Source organism: Mya arenaria, chromosome 17 (assembly GCF_026914265.1).
Source record: "Mya arenaria isolate MELC-2E11 chromosome 17, ASM2691426v1".
NCBI lineage: Eukaryota > Metazoa > Mollusca > Bivalvia > Myida > Myidae > Mya > Mya arenaria.
Window position 1 is genome coordinate 23,921,710 of NC_069138.1, and position 22,131 is coordinate 23,943,840.

At 36.0% G+C, this 22,131-nt stretch overlaps 2 protein-coding genes across 4 annotated transcripts; both read right to left on the minus strand.

The window, feature by feature from the left end:
* Nucleotides 1-6,106: 6,106 nt before the first annotated feature.
* LOC128224389 (snaclec coagulation factor IX-binding protein subunit A-like) lies at nucleotides 6,107-11,641 on the minus strand. Of its 2 annotated transcripts, XM_052934212.1 has the most exons (6): nucleotides 11,490-11,641; nucleotides 10,194-10,397; nucleotides 9,853-9,978; nucleotides 8,852-9,004; nucleotides 7,988-8,123; nucleotides 6,107-7,484 (listed from the first exon to the last, which is right to left on the minus strand). In XM_052934212.1, exons 1-6 carry the CDS (start codon nucleotides 11,521-11,523, stop codon nucleotides 7,298-7,300), a joined length of 840 nt encoding a protein of 279 aa, XP_052790172.1. In that variant the 5' UTR covers nucleotides 11,524-11,641; the 3' UTR covers nucleotides 6,107-7,297. The 2 variants fall into 2 exon arrangements, with proteins under 2 accessions (XP_052790172.1, XP_052790174.1); XM_052934214.1 differs by lacking the exon at nucleotides 7,988-8,123.
* A 193-nt stretch (nucleotides 11,642-11,834) lies between these two features.
* Nucleotides 11,835-20,388, minus strand: LOC128224409 (neurocan core protein-like). 2 transcript variants are annotated; one of them, XM_052934239.1, is made up of 6 exons: nucleotides 20,290-20,388; nucleotides 17,765-17,956; nucleotides 17,422-17,547; nucleotides 16,613-16,765; nucleotides 15,686-15,845; nucleotides 11,835-14,982 (listed from the first exon to the last, which is right to left on the minus strand). In XM_052934239.1, exons 1-6 carry the CDS (start codon nucleotides 20,321-20,323, stop codon nucleotides 14,793-14,795), a joined length of 855 nt encoding a protein of 284 aa, XP_052790199.1. In that variant the 5' UTR covers nucleotides 20,324-20,388; the 3' UTR covers nucleotides 11,835-14,792. The 2 variants fall into 2 exon arrangements, with proteins under 2 accessions (XP_052790199.1, XP_052790198.1); XM_052934238.1 differs by having other exon boundaries at nucleotides 11,837-14,982; nucleotides 15,686-15,851.
* Between the last annotated feature and the right edge of the window lie 1,743 nt (nucleotides 20,389-22,131).

Consider the following 22,131-nt stretch of genomic DNA (forward strand, 5'->3'; position numbering starts at 1 on the left):
TGCGACAAGTTCTAACGTTATGTGAGAGGTGTTCGTGCATTATGCGACAAGGTCCAACGTTATGTGAGAGGTGTTCGAGCATTATGCGACAAGGTCCAACGTTATGTGAGAGGTGTTCGGGCATTATGCGCCAAGTTCCAACGTTATGTGAGAGGTGTTCGGGCATTATGCGACAAGGTCCAACGTTATGTGAGAGGTGTTCGAGCATTATGCGACAAGTTCCAACGTTATGTGAGAGGTGTTCGTGCATTATGCGACAAGGTCCAACGTTATGTGAGAGGTGTTAAGGCAATATGCGACAAGTTCCAACGTTATGTGAGAGGTGTTCGAGCATTATGCGACAAGGTCCAACGTTATGTGAGAGATGTTCGAGCATTATGCGACAAGTTCTAACGTTATGTTAGAGGTGATCGAGCATTATGTGACAAGTTCTAAAACTATGCAAAAGGTGATCGAGCATTATGCGACAAGTTCCAACGTTATGTGAGAGGTGTTCGAACACTTTGCGACAAGTTCCAACCTAATTTGAGAGGTGATCGAGCATAATGCGACACGTTCCAACCTAATGTGAGAGGTGTTCGAGCATAATGCGACAAGTTCCATCGTTCTGTGAGAGGTGTTCGAGCATTATGCGACAAGTTCCAACGTTATGTGAGAGATGATCGAGCATTATGCGACAAGTTCCAACGTTACGTGAGAGGTGTTCGAGCACTTTGCGACAAGTTCCAACGTTAAGAGAGAGGTGATCGAGCATTTTGCGACAAGTTCCAACGTTATGTGAGAGGTGTTCGAGCATTATGCGACAAGTTTCAATAACATTATGTGTGAGGTGTTTGAAATTATGCGACAAGTTCCAACTTAATGTGATAGGTGTTTGAGCATTATGCGACAAGTTCCAACGTTATGAGAGAGGTGTTCGAGCATTATGCGACAAGTTCCAACGTTATGTAAGAGGTGATCGAGCATTATGCGACAAGTTCTAACGTTATGTGAGAGGTGATCGAGCATTATGTGACAAGTTCCAACGTTATGTGAGAGGTGTTCGAGCATTATGCGACAAGTTCCAACGTTATGTGAGAGGTGATCGAGCATTATGCGACAAGTTCTAACGTTATGTGAGAGGTGATCGAGCATTATACGACAAGTTCCAACTTAATGTGAGAGGTGATCGAGCATTATGCGACAAGTTCTAACGTTATGTGAGAGGTGTTCGTGCATTATACGACAAGATCCAGCGTTATGTGGGAGATGTTCGAGCATTATGCGACAAGTTCTAACGTTATGTGAGAGGTGATCGAGCATTATGCGTCAAGTTCTAACATTATGTGAGAGGTGATCGAGCATTATGCGACAAGTTCCAACGTTATATGAGAGTTGTTCGAGCATTATGCCACACGTTCCAACCTAATGTGAGAGGTGTTCGAGCATTATGCGACAAGTTCCATCGTTAAGTGAGAGGTGTTCGAGCATTATGCAACAATTTCCAACGAAAAGTGGGAGGTGATCGAGCATAATGCGACAAGTTCCAACGTTATGTGAGAGGCGTTCGAGCATTTTGCGACAAGTTCCATCGTTAATTGAGAGGTGTTCGAGCATTATGCGACAAGTTTCATTGTTATGTGAGAGGGTATCAAGCATTATGCGACAAGTTGCAATGATATGTGAGAGGTTTTCGAGCATTATGCGACAAGTTCCAACCTAATTTTAGAGATGTTCGAGCATTATGCGACAAGTTCCAACATTATGTGTGAGGTGTTCGAGCACTTTGCGACAAGTTCCAACATTATGTGAGAGATGTTCGAGCATTATGCGACAAGTTCCAACGTTATGTGAGAGGTGATCGAGCATTATATGATAGGTTCCAGCATTATGTGTGAGGTGATCGAGCATTATGGGACAATTTCCAACGTTATGTGAGAGGTGATCGAGCACTTTGCGACAAGTTCAAACGTTATGTGAGAGGTGTTCGAGCATTATGCGACAAGTTCCAACGTCATGTGAGAGGTGTTCGAGCATTATGCGACAAGTTCCAACGTTATGTGATAGGTGTTCGAGCATTATGCGACAAGTTCCAATGTTATGTGTGAGGTGATCGAGCACTTTGCGACAAGTTCCAACGTTGTGTGATATATGTTCTGGCATTAAGCGACAAGTTCCAATGTTATGTGAGAGGTGATCGAGCACTTTGCGACAATTTCCAACGTTATGTGAGAGGTGTTCGAGCATTATGTGACAAGTTCCAACATTTTGTAAGAGGTGATCGAGGACTTTGCGACAAATTTCAACATTATGTGAGAGGTGTTCGAGCATTATGCGACAAGTTCCAATGTTATGTGAGAGGTGATCGAGCACTATGCGACAAGTTCTAACGTTCTGTGGGAGGTGTTCGAGCACTTTGCGACAAGTTCTAACATTATGTGAGAGGTGCTCGATGACTTTGCGACAAATTTCAACATTAAATGAGAGATTATCGAGAACTTTGCGACAAGTTCCAACGTTATGTGAGATGTGTTCGAGAACTATTCGACAAGTTCGAACATTGTGTGACAGGTGTTCAACCATTATGCGACAAGTTCCAACGTTATGTGAGAGGTGTTTGAGCATTAAGCGACAAGTTCTAACATTATGTGAGAGTTGTTCGACCATTATGCGACAAGTTCCAACGTAATGTGAGTGGTGTTCGAGCACTTTGTGACAAGTTCCAACATTATGTGAGAGATGCTCGAGGACTATGCGACGAATTCCAACATTATGTTAGAGGTGATCGAGCACTTTGAGACAAGTTCTAGCGTTATGTGAGAGGTGTTTGAGCATTATGCGACTAGTTCCAACGCGAAAAGTTCCAACATTATTTGAGAGGTGTTCGAGCATTGTGCGACAAGTTCCAACATTATGTGAGAGGTGTTCGAGCATTATGCGACAAGTTCCAACATTATGTGAGAGGTGATCGAGCATTATCCGACAAGTTTCAAGGTTATGTGAGAGGTGTTCGAGCATTATGCGACAAGTTCCAACGTTATATGAGAGGTGTTCGAGCATTATGCGACTAGTTCCAACGTTATATGAGAGGTGTTCGAGCATTATGCGACAAGTTCCAACGCGAAAAGTTCAAACATTATTTGAGAGATGTTCGAGCATTATACGACAGGTTGCAACATTACGTGAGAGGTGTTCGAGCATTATGTGACAAGTTCCAACATTATGTGAGAGGTGATCGAGCGTTATGCGACAAGTTCCAACGTTATGTGATAGGTGTTCGAGCATTATGCGACAAGTTCCAACGCTATGTGAGAGGTGTTCAGGCATAATGCGACAAGTTCCAACGTTATGTGGGAGGTGTTCGAGCATTATGCAACAAGAACCAACATTATGTGAGAGGTGTTCGAGCATTATGCGACAAGTTCATACGTTATGTGAGATTTTTGCGAGCATTATGCAACAAGTTTTAATGTTAACTGAGAGGTGTTTTTTCAACGTTATGTGAGAGGCGATCGAGTACTTTGCGACAAGTTCCAACGTTATGTGGGAGGTAATCGAGCACTTTGCGACAAATTCCAACGTTATTTGAGAGGTGTTCGAGCATATGCGACAAGTTCCAACATTATGTGTGAGGTGTTCGAGCACTTTGCGACAAGTTCCAACATTATGTGAGAGATGTTCGAGCATTATGCGACAAGTTCCAACGTTATGTGAGAGGTGATCGAGCATTATATGATAGGTTCCAGCATTATGTGTGAGGTGATCGAGCATTATGGGACAATTTCCAACGTTATGTGAGAGGTGATCGAGCACTTTGCGACAAGTTCAAACGTTATGTGAGAGGTGTTCGAGCATTATGCGACAAGTTCCAACGTCATGTGAGAGGTGTTCGAGCATTATGCGACAAGTTCCAACGTTATGTGATAGGTGTTCGAGCATTATGCGACAAGTTCCAATGTTATGTGTGAGGTGATCGAGCACTTTGCGACAAGTTCCAACGTTGTGTGATATATGTTCTGGCATTAAGCGACAAGTTCCAATGTTATGTGTGAGGTGATCGAGCACTTTGCGACAATTTCCAACGTTATGTGAGAGGTGTTCGAGCATTATGTGACAAGTTCCAACATTTTGTAAGAGGTGATCGAGGACTTTGCGACAAATTTCAACATTATGTGAGAGGTGTTCGAGCATTATGCGACAAGTTCCAATGTTATGTGAGAGGTGATCGAGCACTATGCGACAAGTTCTAACGTTCTGTGGGAGGTGTTCGAGCACTTTGCGACAAGTTCTAACATTATGTGAGAGGTGCTCGATGACTTTGCGACAAATTTCAACATTAAATGAGAGATTATCGAGAACTTTGCGACAAGTTCCAACGTTATGTGAGATGTGTTCGAGAACTATTCGACAAGTTCGAACATTGTGTGACAGGTGTTCAACCATTATGCGACAAGTTCCAACGTTATGTGAGAGGTGTTTGAGCATTAAGCGACAAGTTCTAACATTATGTGAGAGTTGTTCGACCATTATGCGACAAGTTCCAACGTAATGTGAGTGGTGTTCGAGCACTTTGTGACAAGTTCCAACATTATGTGAGAGATGCTCGAGGACTATGCGACGAATTCCAACATTATGTTAGAGGTGATCGAGCACTTTGAGACAAGTTCTAGCGTTATGTGAGAGGTGTTTGAGCATTATGCGACTAGTTCCAACGCGAAAAGTTCCAACATTATTTGAGAGGTGTTCGAGCATTGTGCGACAAGTTCCAACATTATGTGAGAGGTGTTCGAGCATTATGCGACAAGTTCCAACATTATGTGAGAGGTGATCGAGCATTATCCGACAAGTTTCAAGGTTATGTGAGAGGTGTTCGAGCATTATGCGACAAGTTCCAACGTTATATGAGAGGTGTTCGAGCATTATGCGACTAGTTCCAACGTTATATGAGAGGTGTTCGAGCATTATGCGACAAGTTCCAACGCGAAAAGTTCAAACATTATTTGAGAGATGTTTGAGCATTATACGACAGGTTGCAACATTACGTGAGAGGTGTTCGAGCATTATGTGACAAGTTCCAACATTATGTGAGAGGTGATCGAGCGTTATGCGACAAGTTCCAACGTTATGTGATAGGTGTTCGAGCATTATGCGACAAGTTCCAACGCTATGTGAGAGGTGTTCAGGCATAATGCGACAAGTTCCAACGTTATGTGGGAGGTGTTCGAGCATTATGCAACAAGAACCAACATTATGTGAGAGGTGTTCGAGCATTATGCGACAAGTTCATACGTTATGTGAGATTTTTGCGAGCATTATGCAACAAGTTTTAATGTTAACTGAGAGGTGTTTTTTCAACGTTATGTGAGAGGCGATCGAGTACTTTGCGACAAGTTCCAACGTTATGTGGGAGGTAATCGAGCACTTTGCGACAAATTCCAACGTTATTTGAGAGGTGTTCGAGCATATGCGACAAGTTCCATCATTATGTGAGAGGTGTTCTAGCATTATGCGACAAGTTCCAACGTTATGTGAGAGGTGTTGGAGCATTATGCGACAAGTTCTAACGTTATGTGATAGGTGTTCGAGCATTATGCGACAAGTTTTAACGTTATGTGAAAGGTGTTTGAGCATTTTGCGACAAGCTCTAACGTTATGTGAGAGGTGTTGGAGCATTATGCGACAAGTTCTAACGTTATGTGATAGGTGTTCGAGCATTATGCGATAAGTTTTAACGTAATGTGAGAGGTGTTCGAGCATTATGCGACAAGTTCTAACGTTCTGTGAGAGGTGTTCGAGCATTATGCGACATGTTCCAACCTCATGTGAGAGTTGTTCGAGCATTATGCGACGAGTTCCAACGTTACGTGAGAGGTGTTCGATCATTATGCGACAAAGTCCAACATTATGTGAGGGTATTCGAGCATTATGCGACAAGTTCCAACATTATGTGATAGTTTCCCAAATATGTTGATGAAAATATCATCGCAAATATAATGTTTAACATATCATCCCAAGTATGTTGTTTAACATATCATCCGCATAATGTTGTTTAAACATACCATCCCCATTATGTTGAAACACATCGTTGAACAGATTCCAAAATATTTTCATAGAAAATAACCATGTATATAGTTACCTTTAGAGTAAAAATTTTATTTTGCAGCAAGTCGAATTTGTTCTAGATAATATTCACTTAAATATTCTAACCCAATGTAGTAAGAATTGAATAACAAATGTTCAAGTAAGAGAACGCACTATGCGAATTTGGTCAGATATTGACTAATGGATGACCATATATCCAAACTAGTACATCAGACAAGGCTATTCTCCCCTTTTTTACTTAAAGTGACACTTTTATTTAAAAAATACAATATAAACACATGTCTAAAAATTATTTTTTTTGAGTGATAAACATTTAGCAACTTCATAAATAATGCATTTATGGGAAATATTAATTACTGATAACAATATTGTAACAAAGTATTTAATAGCTAAAAACTCACAAATATTAAATTACTGGTGAGTGCTAAAATATTTACTGTGATCAATTATCGTCTCATAAGGTTTAAATACTGTGTTTTCCGCACCTTTCGTTTAAATTTAATACAATATCTTTCATAAGAACCACTGTTTTCGATAATCATTCATCCTTTTGGATAAATTAAAGTTTTAACACATCACACATTCAACACATATTGATATAGATACATATACACATTCTTTTACAAAACTTATATGGCGATTTGAGTAATTGACACAGTACGAGTTGTTCGTGTTTTGTTTGGTGTTCGTCCTAGCAAAACGGTTTCTCACGTCAGTAAGAAGACACTTTTGAAGAAAAAAACGAGTAAGTGTAAATGATATATACGATGATAAGTGTATTAGTGAGCAATTAATTGCATTAATAGATGAATAAATACAGATATATCAATGTTTTTTAGCCTCTCAGCCAAGTGGTTGTGGGTTCAATCCCCCAGGGGTACTTTCTCATGACCTCTCGAGTAGGACACAGTACTGGTTTCTGCCCAGGAAAGAGACTCGAGAGTCAGCTTTCGTCACAATCGAGCTAAACTAAATAAGTATAAACCAATGGAACAGATATCAATTGTTCGATAAACGGCCGAAAAACGCAATTTCCCTAAAGTGTTAGCAACGTTTTTAGCAAAACATCAAGTTTTAACCATGAATATGGAAACTGCGTTTTTATAATAAGTCATCCGTTTTGTGTCACTAATTTCCAGACATTCACGCAAACAATGGCTCATTTCAGCACAAAAATAAAAATTATGTCAAAAAGTCCATCTGTGAGAGTGCAACTTTAAAGGATCGAAAAAGCAATTGAGTCATATGTGTGATCAGGCTCGCTGGTTTGTTTCGATGAAGAATATTTCTTGTTGAGCTCTTCGATTCGAGCTAACTTGTTTGTGCTGAGAGAATCGTAGAGGTGCTTGTTGCTTGGTGACACAGCGTTTGGGGTGTCATACAGGTTCGGTTGAAACATTCTCCTGGAAGGTTTTAAATATAACGCATTATAACATATCGCTGAATGTTTGTTAGTATTAAAGGCGCTCATAAAGGCTTATGCAATGTTCTCCCTTTTTACATGTTAATGCATTAACGTAAAGGCGCGTTATGAATACGGCTCCTAAAATACATTTGCTGTTGGTATGTCAAATGATTTCTAGTAACATGCAGTCAAAACTCGCTAAGTCAAACAGGTCACAACGACTACTTCGAGATAACAAAAAAATCAATATATTAACCGAAATCCAAAAAGTGTATAACTAAACCCTACCAAACAAGTTCGACATAACAAGAATATCGAAATAACAATTAAAAAGCCTTTGATGGACTCTATATACAGTGTACTTTTTCTAAGCGTGATTTACAGAATGATATAAAAATGAAATTTGTAAATCATGACAGCTTGTATTGTTTCTAGCATTGTGAGTCACATTTTAAAGTAATATTTCTCAATACAACATAAATACACAACAATGAGGCATACTTCCGAATGATGACAGCAACTACGATAACAATCAGAAGTGCACAAATGACGCCGGCAACTATTCCAACTGCGGCCTTAGCACCAATATGCGCGTTCTTCTCAGTAGCACGTTCTGTAGTTGTTGTTCTTTTCGAGACTTCAAGGCATAAGGTTTGTATTCTGAATACTTGATGAATTGCAAGGGGCTTAACCTAAAATGAGTCTGTGTTTGTTTAAGCGGAGAATTTGAGTCTACAACCAGAGGTTTTGGCAACTATTTGTGTTTATTTGTTTTTACATTTTCGCCGCCATCTTTTGTTGCAGAAACAAATGCGTCACTAAAACTAACGCAGACTCACTTCGCTAGCACGCGATTCATCTATCTGTTTATACTCACTATGTAGCTGAGAATAGAAATGCGCACAATACATGCATTGAAAATAACATTATAATTATACTTGTCATCTTTGATGTGTCTTTCTATGCATGTTTTGAATGATTTTTTGTACGATTTTCTTGTTAAAATACGTCATATTTTATGTCAAATTGAATTGTTCTAACAGATCTTTCGCTTTGTGTATGAATGAATAATTTAGTTTAAGGCATAAATACGACTAACAATTGTATATAAAGAGACATAGATTTGGAAAAGATTAACGTGTATAACAAGTTTTACCATAACCAGGGAGGATTAAATAACTTAGTTAACAAATATTGGTTGCTAACTTAATATTTTCATATGATGTTTTTTTTTTTACATATACGTCTCTTTTCTATAATTTTGGTTAGATGTTTTATACTTTGGTATAACATGCTTGAACCACAAATGAATGTTCTCACACTTACTTCCAAAGCAATTGAACGTAGAAATACCTATAAACTTACCTACGCGAGTGGTTAAGACCTCAATATTCGACATCTTGCAAATAAACGGCCTTTTCTCGAAGCATTTGTAGTCATTAAGCAGCCCTGTCTTTTTCATTTCCAAACAATCCTCATCAGAAAGTTCATTAAGCCATCCTCCATTGTCTGGGTTTCCTGTCAAATGTTTTATAAATTAGTATTTAAATGCAAGGGTATGCATATGGAGCTATTCTATGTTTAAAAAGTATTCTCAGGATTTAATACATTTAACAATCATCCTCCATTGTCTGGGTTTCCTGTAAATTGAAATAGGATCTGAATAAGTATTTATATAAGGATATGCATTTGGAGCTTTACTATGATTAAAAAATATCTTTATCAAATTTAAAAACACATGCTTCCTCTTAAAACCATATGGTACAAAGTAATATTTTGTTTAAGTGTACCCTTTTTTTAATTTAGTTCTAAATAAACTGGCTAAGGTTCCAAAATGCAATTAAGTTATCTCAATTCAAGTATAAATGTAGGACAAGTAGAGTGGATCATTCCAGGAAAACAATACATTAATTAAATAAAATTAGATATTTATAAACCAAATAGTTTGTTTTGCTTTTCAGTCTAAAAGTTTGAGAAATATTGTACCATCCCTTATTTAAGAATTATTTGTTTAAAGCAACGCACTTTTGATGTCAAACAAATTCTAAAAGCATTTTGACGTGACCCTAAATAGATGTGATGGGTAAGAGTAATTACTATTCTAAACAAAAATATAAATTTGAATATCAATTGTTTAAAATGGCTTTTTCGTATGGAAACCAATTTGGGGATAGGTTGCCAGCAATGATAAAACCAGTACAACACATGTAAACTTTCGTTAGATATGGCCTCTGCTGAGAAATAATAATAATAATCACAATATATAACTTTTACTTATTCTAAAGAACTTTGAAGAAACAGCATTTTGAACCGTTTAGACTTAGTATTGAACCACTAAGTTTATTAAAGTTAAACGAAAGTCTAACCTGCCAACCAGCTAAAAGTATCTATATCCATGGTCTGTCCCCCAACCCACTGCCAGTCTTCCAACCTCTGTCTTGCACCGAGCCAAACTCCATCGCCTATACCGGTTAGGGCCGGAAGTAGATTGTCTGCAAAACAAGTAAACATTAATTTATCTCGTGTATGTATCCAGGTTTTGCAGTGCCATTTCGTTACAACTTGCTTTTTACCATGTAATAGTAAAGGTTAGTGTTAAAATGTCAACAATCATAACACGTATTTTATAACATCTGAATGAAACATGTATCCTGTTTTATACGTTAAAATGTTGCGAAATATTGAGTATATTTCCCAATGATACTACCTTTTACAATCGCTTTTACATAATCCTGTTCCTTGGCGTCTTTGAGATCAACCAAATTGCTCTTATGATAGCTCTTGCACTGCTTATCAGCTTCCTCCCAGGAAACCTTGAGGTTAAAGGCCTTGTAACAATTTCCTGGAACGTCTTCAGACAATGTATAGTACTTCCATCCTTCAGGACATGCCAGTGTGGATATCCACATACCTAGTATGTATACATATTGTAAGCAAATTATAGTTTGAAAGGCTTTATTTATTTTATCATACAAATGTCCGACTGTTCAGAACTTTGGGAAAGTTAATAACGTGATTAACGATATCGTTGTTAAACATGAATTATTTGATGATGTACTCCAACTTGTTCCTAATATTGTAAGATATACTGATAATCACAAGTGTAGTCAATGAACTCTAAGAGCAATAGAGATTTGAAAGTTAACAACAATGAAATTAACAACATTGTTAACTTTAACAAAGTTCGGAGCAATCGGCCCACTGTCATCGTTTTTAAATTTTAAATCGTGACTGCTCTTGAAAATTCAAGGATGCAATCACTGTGGTCTGCTTTATTTCTAACAAAATTTGAGGCAAGTGTTTCATTTGTACTTGTTTATTCCAAATTATGTGAGCAAATCATGAGATATTCCACGTTAAAAAGTTAACAACGATGTCGTTTATTATGTTGTTAACAAAGTTCTGAACAATCGACCCGTGAAGGATTTTACATGAATGATCGTTCAAAACGGATTTGTTTATCGATTTACAAACGAGCAAGATGAAAACAATTCGTAATAAATTATCAAGAATCTGATATTCATTTCATAAATACTAGTTTGATGATTAATAGCGCTGAGTATATAAAACGTCGCTATGTAACGCGAATATTGTAATCATCTCAAATAGTTTTTCTTCAAAAGTTTCAAAACTCTTTAAAATAAGAATATTGCACAATTTATACCAACTCAAAAAAGGGAGCTGAATTTAATCCTGTTATAGGACATCGGATGCTTTGAGCAGTTTGGGCCAGTACTGTATATCATAAATGACTGAATAAGCTAATCAAATTTGTGTTTCATAAAATCATATTTAAGTGAGTAATTTAATTTTGTTAAATGAAATGAGATACTTACATGAGTTACGCTTAAGAATTTTTAAGAAAGTATTTCTGCAAAAAAGAATTATGGCTGCTGATTACAATATTGAGTATTTTAAACAGCAAAGTAGGTTACTTAAGCGTAACTAGCTTTGTTAATTTAAAAGAAGTAAAAATGTAATATAATATTAATTTTGTACTTACATTGCAAAAGTAATAGAACCACAACAAAATGCATTGTTTTATGTTTGTTAACAATAACGCAGGACTGTCAATCACAAACTACTCTAAAATAATAATCACTTACGATACAATTACGTATTTATATAATTATTTTGTCGGTATAAATTGTATTATTCCGCTTGCATGTCTTAAAAACAGGATCTTTCAACAAGTGATTCAACTTGAGATCATACGACATTATTGACACCATAGGAAGGAACACGGATATAAATCATTAATTTCCTATGGATGTGTTAAATCGCACCAGCATATACAGACAACAGTCAGACGTACAAATAACACATTACTTAAAGGGCAATCACATATCCATGTACAAAACATAATAATTTCGTCTGATTGAATCGGAACAAAGTTGTGAATATAACGTTTGCTAAAAAGTCAACATTAAAGCGTGTCAGATCACAATTAGTATCATACAATAATATAATTACATTTTTACGTAATACACGTTTTTGATAAAATCAATCCTGCTATTAAAAATACTTTTCAACAGCAATACTTGCATTAAGTATGAGAGAGACAACGGCATTTAAAGTTCCATCAACATGACACGTCATTGACGTACTGTAAAACCAAGATTTTTTGTCGATATTTTATTTCGTTTAAATCTTATATTAAATGGCTTAACTGTGCCGAACCTGAACAATCTCATCAATGTTGAATAGAAAACTTGAACAATCAAAATTTTCAAAATGGATGGACCTAATGTCTAAAATCTTTCAAGATACTCTTTTCAGTATTCAAAAAGTCATTTCCCCAATGGGCTATTGCATTTTTATTGAAAATATTTTTTAGACTTTTTATTCTGCATAAAAATGCCCTAATAAACCAAATCCAAATGTTACCTTTTATCGTTTGTAATAAAAAAACTAGTGTAAAGGTATATCACCCAAATCATTCCAATAAAATGGGATTACATAAAAAGGGAATAAAGAAACATCTTGCTTATACACTACATTCAAATGTATTGGACACACTAGTTGTCAATTTGTCGATGTAGTTTCATTTTTCATTGGGATTTTAAGATTTAATTTCAATGCATTAAATTTAAGTCACGTTCTTGACAGTGTCTTTTTATTGTCGGAATATAAATTTAGAATGATTTGAATTGACAGAATGTTTTCATGAACACGAACCAACATAAAGGTCTGTTTTTATTCAATTAGAATTCAGAGGGAAGACCCTGCATCATCATTCAAGGCCAGACTGAACGACAATAACAAGGAAAATATTTTAAGAACAATTATAAAAACTTATTTGTTTTGTTTCATAAGATCGAGTGTGAGAAATTCTACTATTATAGCATGCGTAAACAAATGACATGCACGCAAACACGAATGCACGCACGCACATACGCACACACTTCAAATACAGTTTATTCAAAGACAAAGTTAAAGCGGTTGGATATAATGTTTCAACATAGCAAACCAATACTAAGCATGTATTTTTAGTCAAAATTGCATTACAATTTTCAGAAAATTGATGAGTAAGTTTTGTATTCATACGACCAGGGAGAAAACTGGCTTACATATAGGAATTGACTTCATATATGTTATGAATACTGTAAATAAGTCTGAAAGACTATGTTGGCAACGCTTTTATTGAAACGTGTTGAAATTAGGTTACTTGCTTACTTATATTAGCAAACAGCACCTGTAAAGTAGTATACTCATGAGCAATTAACAAGCAATACCAGCTTTACGGTCGAAGAAACAAAAAGAGCCAATCACGAGACCTGAAGTATACGTTTTGCCGCCTAAGGGTGCAAATTACTGAAATTCACAACATGGTTTGCAACGTATTATAACCATAACAATGGATCCCACGCAAACATACATCCTTTCCGTGTTCATTGTTGATCGAAGGTACGTTTTTCGCGCTTCAGACTGCCATACTCTTATGATGCTAACTTCACGCTGCAACGCTGCCATGCTTCCACGCTGCCAGGCTGCTATGTTCACGCTATTAAGCTGAAATGCTGCTAAGTTCACGCTTCCTATCTTCTATGATGTCATGTGAGCACATCCGAAAAGTTTAATTTCACTAGAACATTCGTTATGCTTCTAGCAAAAAACATCAATCTTCAACCATAAATATGGGAATTGCGTTTTTATCTTTAGTCATCCCTCTTATAACACTGATTTCCAGACAATCACACAAACAATTGCTCTTTTTAAGACAAAAGTCAAAGCACTGAAAGTGCTGAAAGGCTTGAGCGATAATTCCTTCAAAGAGATATTCAAAACATATCATATGTATGAAAGCATGGCACTCGCCCGCTCGCTCTCACACTTAAACTGACAACACATCCGCACGCCCACTCCGTAACTCACCACTCAAACCCGCACTCTACCTAACTCACCACTCAAACCCGCACACTACCTAACTCACCACTCAAACCCGCACACTCCCTAACTCACCACTCAAACCCGCACACTCCCTAACTCACCACTCAAACCCGCACACTCCCTAACTCACCACTCAAACCCGCACACTACCTAGCCCGCCTATACTGATTTGGTGCATTTTAGTGAGCAGCAGGTTTACATTGGCATTCAGAGTCAACTAAACTTTTATACTATGTTATTTTATCATGCTTTTCAACTTCATTTTTAAGCGAATGTGAGCACAGTTGTAGTATAATGAATACCCTTTAAATTCAGGTCATAGTTTAGACAAATAGAGTATAACAAATTACTTACAAATGTACATACATAAATCAAATATTCGTAACTAAGAATCATAAGAAAAATTATGAACGCCAATATACATTTGTAAATTCTAAGGTATATAATAATGGAAAATGATATAGAAAAAAAATGTCCTTTCATATATCATATTATGCTTCAGGTGTATTTTGTCCATTTAGAATTTTTTACTGTTAAAGCAGTGTGTGCAGGAGGGGAAAACCGCTTTGAATTATTCATGCATTGTACATCTGTATTCACTCCACTGAAGTATATTAGTTATATAATTATTATGCAATATTAAGGAGTTTTCCAGTTTATAGAAGTTTACTCTTTCATATCCGTGTATTATTCCTGTGTTATACTGTTAATTTAGGCAAAATATTATATAATCTTGCATTGACTTATTTTGAAAGTCAGGCATTACTCCAAGTATGTTTCAGGAACTGATTTTCATTTAAAATTTGTACTTTTGAGAATGCTGTTCTGCTCCACCTTGACTCAGTTGAATGTTTGTTGTCTAAAGCTCAAGCGTATAACAAATTTTAGAAAAAAGCAAAAATGTGAATTTGCAACTCTAAATGATCGAAAAAGCAACTGATTCATATGTGTGTTCGAGCTCGCTAGTTTGTTTCGACGAGGAATAGTTCTTGTGTAGCACTTCGGTGGTAGCTAACTTGTTTGATGTGCTGAGAGAATCGTAGAGGTGCTCGTTGCTTGATGACACAGCGTTTGGGGTGTCATACAGGTTCCTTTGAGACTTTCTCCTGAAAGGTTTTTGCATATATACATATATACTATAATGCATATTGAACATGCTATATATCTGTTAGTATTAAAGGTGCACTTATAGGCTTATGTAAAATAGTGTATTGTTTATTTTTATGCATTCCCGTATTTGACTCATTTGACTTTTATGACCAAAACAAAAAAGCAATGCATATGCGTTAGGTAAAGTTTAAAAGATACGTTTAACTTAGGATTTTGTGAACACGTAGCTATTAATTGCAATTAAAACATTAATTGAAGCTCATATTTTTTATCTGTACTCATATAATTTGCATTTTTGTTTTTATAATTAAATATTGTTTAAGTGTCAAATGAAGAACAGTAAAATACAGTCAAAACTCGCTAAGTCGAAATCGTTGCGACAACTTCGAGATAACGAACATTCAATATAACCGAAATGCGAAAAAGTGTATTACTTAATCCAACTCACTCGAAAAATGTTCGACATAATCAGAATATCGGGATTACAGAGTTGTCTCTTGGCGAGTTTCGACTGTAGTTCAATTTAAACGCTTTTAATGGACTTAATATACACTGTCGTGACTGTCCTATTTCACGTGATTTACAGAAATATGAAAGAAAATTGTAGTTCATTACAGATTGTATCGTTTCTCGCATTGTGATTCATATATTAAAATAATATTTCTCAATACAACATAATTACTCAACAATGAGGCATACTTGCAAATAATGACAGCAACTACGATAACAATTAGAAGAGCACAAATGACACCGGCAACTATTCCAACTGCGGTCTTGGCACCAGTATGTTTTCCTGTTGATGACGTATGCGCGTTTTTCTCAGCAGCACGTTCTGTAGTCGTTGTTGTTGTTGTTGTTTCTGTAACTTAAAAGCATAAGGTTTGTATCTTGAATACGTGATGAATTGCAGGGGGCTTAACGTAAAATGAGTCTGTGTTTGTTTAAGCGGAGTGTTTGAGTCTACAACCAAAGGTTAAGGCAACTATTTGTGGTTATTGGTTTTTACATTATCGCCGCCATCTTGTGTTGCAGACACAAATGCGTCACTAAAACTAACGCAGACTCACTTCGCTCGCACGCGATTTATTTATCTGTTTATATTCACTATGTAACTGAGTATAGCAATGCGATCAATACATGCATTTTAAATAACATTACAATTAAACTTTTATTTTTTTGCTGTGTCTTTCTTTATATGTTTTAACTGATTCTTTTTTATAATATTTTCTTGTAAAATGCGTCAAATTTTATGTCAAACTGAATTGTTCTAACAGAACTTTCTGTTTGTGTATACATAATTAATTACGTTTACGGCATAAATACAACTAATAATTGTCGGTAAAGTGACAGAGATTTAGATAAGACAGGTAATTCCTTAAATATTGACATTTGTATTATGTGTATAATAAGTTTTACCATATACAGCGAGCATAAAAGAACTAGGTTAACAATTATTGGTTACTTACTTAATATTTTCATTTGAAAATAAAAACGATGATATATTTAGATATTGGTCTCTTTCTTGTGCCAAGTGCTTTACACGTAGGTATAACATATTTGAACACAAAAGAATGTTCTCACAATTACTTCCAAAGCAATTGAACGTAGGAATACCTATAAACATACCAATGGTAGTGGAGGGGATCTCAATATTCGACATCTTGCAAATAAACGGTCTTTTCTCGGAGCATTTGTAGTCATTAAGTAGCCCTGTCTTTTTCATTTCCAAACAATCCTCAGTATCTATTACATTAAACAATCCTCCATTGTCTGGGTTTCCTGCCAATTGATACAGGTAAATCACTTCATTGGTCATAATAAGTATTTGTATGAGTGTATGATTAATATGCAGTTGTTCATTAATTGGTGAAAATATTCTTACATAATATAAAAAAGCAAGCTTTTTCTTTACATTGTATGATAAAAATAAAATATTTTTAAAATATACATATTTTTTTAATCTAGTTCCAAATATATCTTGCTACGGTTCCATAATGAAATCCAGCTATCTCAATTGAAGTATATATGGAGGACTACTAATAAAAGTGGATCGTTCAAAGAAAGACCTGTACTAATAAAATAAAATCAAAATTTTAGAATAATTGATATTGATAAACAAAAAAGTTTTTTTTTTTCAATATTAAAGTTTGCGAACTATGTTCCATCCCGTTTTTGAGAAATATTTATTGAAAGCAACGCACTTTTAATTCCTGATGTCAAAAACATTCTGAAAGCATTTTGATGGCATCCTATATAGACGTGAACACTGAGATTAGTTACAATTCTAAACAAACATACACTTGTATATCACAGTTGTTTAAAATTGGCTTTTATCGTATTGGCCTCATGTAAAAAGAACTAAAAACAACATATTGTGTTGTTGGACGGTGTATAAACATTTAATGAGCTTAAAATTATCAAAATTCAACTCTAACCTTCCATCCAGCTAAATGAATGTATATCCATTGATCGGCCACCAACCCACGTCCAGCGTCCCCGCCTCTCCCTGGCCCCGAGCCAAACTCCATCGTCATTTCCGGTTAGGTCCGGAAGTAGATTATCTGCAGAACAGGTAAACAAATATTCACCTAAGATATAGTCGGATTTCAGTGTCATTTCTTTACAACTTGCTTATAACCATATTAAAGTAAGGTTAGCGTGAACATGTCAACATAGTTTGAGCATAACACGTGTTTAATAACATCTGAATGAAACATGTATCCTGTTTTATACTTTAAAATGTTTGGGAATATTGAGTTTATTTCTAAATTGTGCTACCTCTTACATACGCCTGTTCCTGGGCGTCTTTGAGGTCAGCCAAAATGCTCTTGAGGTATCTCATACAATGGTGAACGGCTCCCTCCCAGGAAGCCTTGTGACCAAAGGCTTTGTAACAATTTCCTGGAACGTCTTTAGATAATGTATGGTACTTCCATCCATCAGGACATGTCAGTGAGGATATTCGCATACCTAGAATGTATACATATATTGTAAGCTAATTATAGTTTGAAAGGTTGAATATATTTTGTCATACAAATGTTCGATTGTTCAGCACTTTGGTAAATTTAACAACATGGGGCCGATTTTTTAGAAGTTAACAACATTGGGCCGATTGTTCAGAATTTTGTTTAACTTATAAACGTGATTTAACGATATCGTTGTTAACTGTTAAACATGAATTATTTGCTGATGTGCTAAGAGTTTGAATACAACAGTTACATATGAAACAGTTGTTTCATTTAAAAGACATGTAAGATATAGCGGTAATAAGAATTGTATCCATTAAACTTCAAGAGCAATACAGATTTAAAAGTTAACAAATTCTGAACAATCGGCCAACTGTAAATGGCATTGTTAGTATCTTTCAACTCGTGACTGCTCTAAAAGTTTAATGTATACAATTGTGATCTGCTGTATTATCTACAACACTGACAATTGCTACAGGCAATTGCTTCAGCTGTACTTGTTTATTCCTAACTATTTCAGCGAATCAAAAACATTATCACGTTTAAAGGTTAACAACTCTGTCGTGAATTATATTGTTAAAAAAGGTCCGAACAATCGGCCCATTGAGGATATCACACGAGTGGTCATTCAAAATGTATATCTGTATCAATTTACCAACGACCGTCTCCGTTGCATAGTGGTGATGGCGTTCGGCTACAGAGCGCGAGATCGTGGGTTCGATCCCCGGCGCTTCATAACGAAAGGCGTTAAAGGTTTGGACAAGTAGCTGCCTGGTGGTGTTAGTAGTTTATACTCCGGGTTCCGGTTTGGCAAATTGAATGGTCCCAGAGAGACAGTTCAACCACAGCACACCTATCATGGGCAGACTATCAAGCGGTTAACCAGAACAAGGTGCCTTCAGCTCTGAAGGGAACTGACAACTTCTGTACATGCCAGGGGCAGTGGAACAGTGCAAATGGTCGTAGAAAGGATTTCATAACCAATCACATCAGAAGTGACCTGGTCCGCCCGGAAATCGAACCCGGGTTGTCCGATTCACAGTCCAACGCTCTACCGATTGGGCTAACCAGGCGGACAAGTAGCTCCCTTGTCTGGCGCTCGGAATTTAAAGGGCAGTGCTTGGAAAAGTGGTGTACTCAGTACTGGTTTAACCCAGGAAAGTTGTACCCCGTGTATCCGTGCTTTACACCGAGCACGTAAAAGAACCATGGGGTCTCTTCGAAAAAGAGCTACGGTATCGCACCCGAACTTCCTTGTATCCCACCACTGTTTCTTCCGCCTGCTGACCCTTCAGCAACATAAAGGACCCCGTTGGTAATAAGTACTTGTGGATCCGTGGTCTTGAAGTAACACACTTGACTATTAATCCAGGGGTCGCAGGTTCGATCCCCCGTCGTATCACTAAAAAAACAAATCGTCTTCCGGGAGGGACGTTAAATGGGGGTCCCGTGTGACAGTGCTATACACTGGTGCACGTTAAAGAACCAGGGTAGCTCTAACCAGGGTTACATTCTGTCTGTGCACTATGCTCCAAAAACCTAAAATGACTTACAACCTTAACCGAGCACTCGCCGATTGGGCAAGGCCCGAGTGCGAGTATAAGTAAGCTTGCACACCCAACACCTAAGTGCTTGCACTTTCACGGGTTATCCTTGACCGCAAGGTTTAAAGAAATACATACACTTACGAACGACCAAGTTGAATACAAGTCGTTTTAAATGACCACGAATGTGATATTCCTTGTTATTTCTAACTTGATGATTAGCAGTGCTGAACATACAAGACGACGCTGTATAATTCGAACAATTTCAACGCTGTTCATTTATGACGTCAGGTAAACCGTTGGTACCATATTTTTATTATGTAAAAACTATACTATGTCTTTTTTATAATAGCTATACGACAAGAGCCCCGATTTCACGAAACACCTGCAGTCTTTTACTTATTAACAGGATCAACCTTAGCACCCTATTTTTAATTCCGTATAAATCGTGAGATATTCTCATTTTAAAGAGTCATGATGCTTTATAAAATGACGTTTGAGATAAATAATAAGTTTTGTGTTATAAAATCATGTTTAAGTAAGTAGTTTTGCTAAATGAAATAAAATACTTAGGACAGTACCGCTAAAGAAATTTTGAGAAATAAGGGACAATTGAACAATCAAATTTGATCATCGTAACATTTAGTATAAAAAATGTTTATGCAAACAGAAATATGACTGCCTATTGCAAGCATGCTGTATTTTCATCAGCAAAATTAAGTAGCCAAAGCGCAAATAGCGATGCGATTTTGAGAGAAGTACAATCTAATATTTATTTTAATTTTGTACTTACATTGCAAAATTAATAGAATCACAACAAAATGCATTGTCTTATGTTCGTTAATAATAGCACATGACTGTCAATCACAAACTACTCTAAAATAGCAATCACTTACGATACAATCAAGTATCTATATATGTTGTCGGTATTAATTACATTATTCAGCTTGTGTATCTTAAAACAGGATCTTACTACAAGTGGTTGAACTAAAACCATTGGTACTTGACATAAATGAATTATTTATCGACTTAAATTTTATTTTTGGTGTTTTGATTTGTGAACTTGTACTTGAACTTTGATCCGTTTTGCTTTTTAATAAAGATAAATATAAATAACACTTGCAAAAGACTCTGTATCAAGTTGATCAATCAAAACATGAACAATCATTTTTTTTAAAATGATGGATCTAATATTCTTTTTATTATTCAAATGACCATTAGTAAATAGGTTATTGCATTTTTATTAAAAGCATTTGTTAGATTTTGATTTTGCATAAGTATATAACCAAAATAATTCCAATGAAAAAATGGGATTAAATTTAAAGGAACTAAAGAAACATCTTGCTTCTACAGTACACTCAAATGTAAAGGACACTGTAGTTGTCAATTTGTCAATGTACTTTCATTATTTCATTGGGATTTTAAGATTTAATTTCAATGCAAATTTCGGTCACATTCATGACAGTGTCTTCTTATTGCCGAAATATAAATTTTAATTAAAATAATTGAAATTGACAAGAATGTTTTTATGAACACGAAGCAACATAAAGGTCTGTTTTTATTCCATTAAACTTCAGTGGGAAGACTGTGCGTCCTCATTCAATGCCAGTATGAAGCAGAATGACAAATAACACCAATCTCCATTTTCTCATCAAATAACAGAGTTAAGCTTAGCTAAGCGTTATATTATTTTGGTATTTATTGCGTTTTATTTCTCATTTTTCAGTGCTATGAGACTTTTAATCGAAATTATTTTATAACCATCATAAAGACTTTGTTTTGTTACATAAGATCGAGTTTACTTACTTTTGTATGATTCGTACACGTGTGACACGCACGCACGCACACACCAACACACACACACACCACACATACAATTTATTCAAAGACAAAGTTAAAGCGGTTGAATATTGATTGTCACCAAAACAAACCAATGATAAGCTTAATTTTCAATCGAATCTTTAAAAATGTAAATTAATGATTAAGTTATATATTTATACGATGAGTGAAATGCTTAAATATTGGAGGTGTTTTATTAAGCTAGGAATTGACTTCAGATGTGTTTTTAATACTGTAAATAATTCTGGAAGATTTTGCTGGCAACGCTTTTATTGAAACTTGTTGAAAATAAGTTACTTGCTTACTTGTAATAGCAAACAGCTTCTGGAAGGTGAGAATTATGAGAAATGAACATTTAAGTTTCCCTAACACATGCGTTCCGGCTGCAATACAAGCTTTACGGTCAAAGAAACAATTAGGGTTGATCGCGGAACCTGAAGCATACGTTTTGCCGCCAAATGGTGCAAATAACTCAAATTCACAACATGTTTCGTAACGTATTATAACCAGTGTTAAAGGCCTAGAGAAAACCCAATCATTTGTCTGGTGATATTTTGACAATTCCTCCTACTTAATTATCAAACTGTTGGTGTATATTGATGCGCAAACTTCTTACAGAAATGTTATTAAGCAGTTTTGCAATACTAAGTTTTAGAAATCCCGTTCATTTATTGCCTAAAGTGTCTGGATTTTAAGCACTTCTATAATTTGATTTTCAAATTTCTTTTTCTTTTCCGGACGTACTTAGTGTGAAAACAGTTTAAATATACGGAAGGTCCAACAACAAGGACGACTT

Bases quoted from the DNA above. Each gene is read 5' to 3' on its own strand.
- LOC128224389 (XM_052934212.1), bottom strand. From the start codon at position 11,523: ATGCATTTTGTTGTGGTTCTATTACTTTTGCAAT. The intron at 10,398-11,489 runs GTAAGTACAAAA...TATACATACTAG, and splicing joins GGTTCTATTACTTTTGCAAT to GTATGTGGATATCCACACTG. The intron at 8,124-8,851 runs GTAAGTTTATAG...TATGCCTTGAAG, and splicing joins GGTCTTAACCACTCGCGTAG to TCTCGAAAAGAACAACAACT.
- LOC128224409 (XM_052934238.1), bottom strand. From the start codon at position 20,323: ATGCATTTTGTTGTGATTCTATTAATTTTGCAAT. The intron at 17,957-20,289 runs GTAAGTACAAAA...TATACATTCTAG, and splicing joins GATTCTATTAATTTTGCAAT to GTATGCGAATATCCTCACTG. The intron at 17,548-17,764 runs GTAGCACAATTT...CCTGTTCTGCAG, and splicing joins GGAACAGGCGTATGTAAGAG to ATAATCTACTTCCGGACCTA.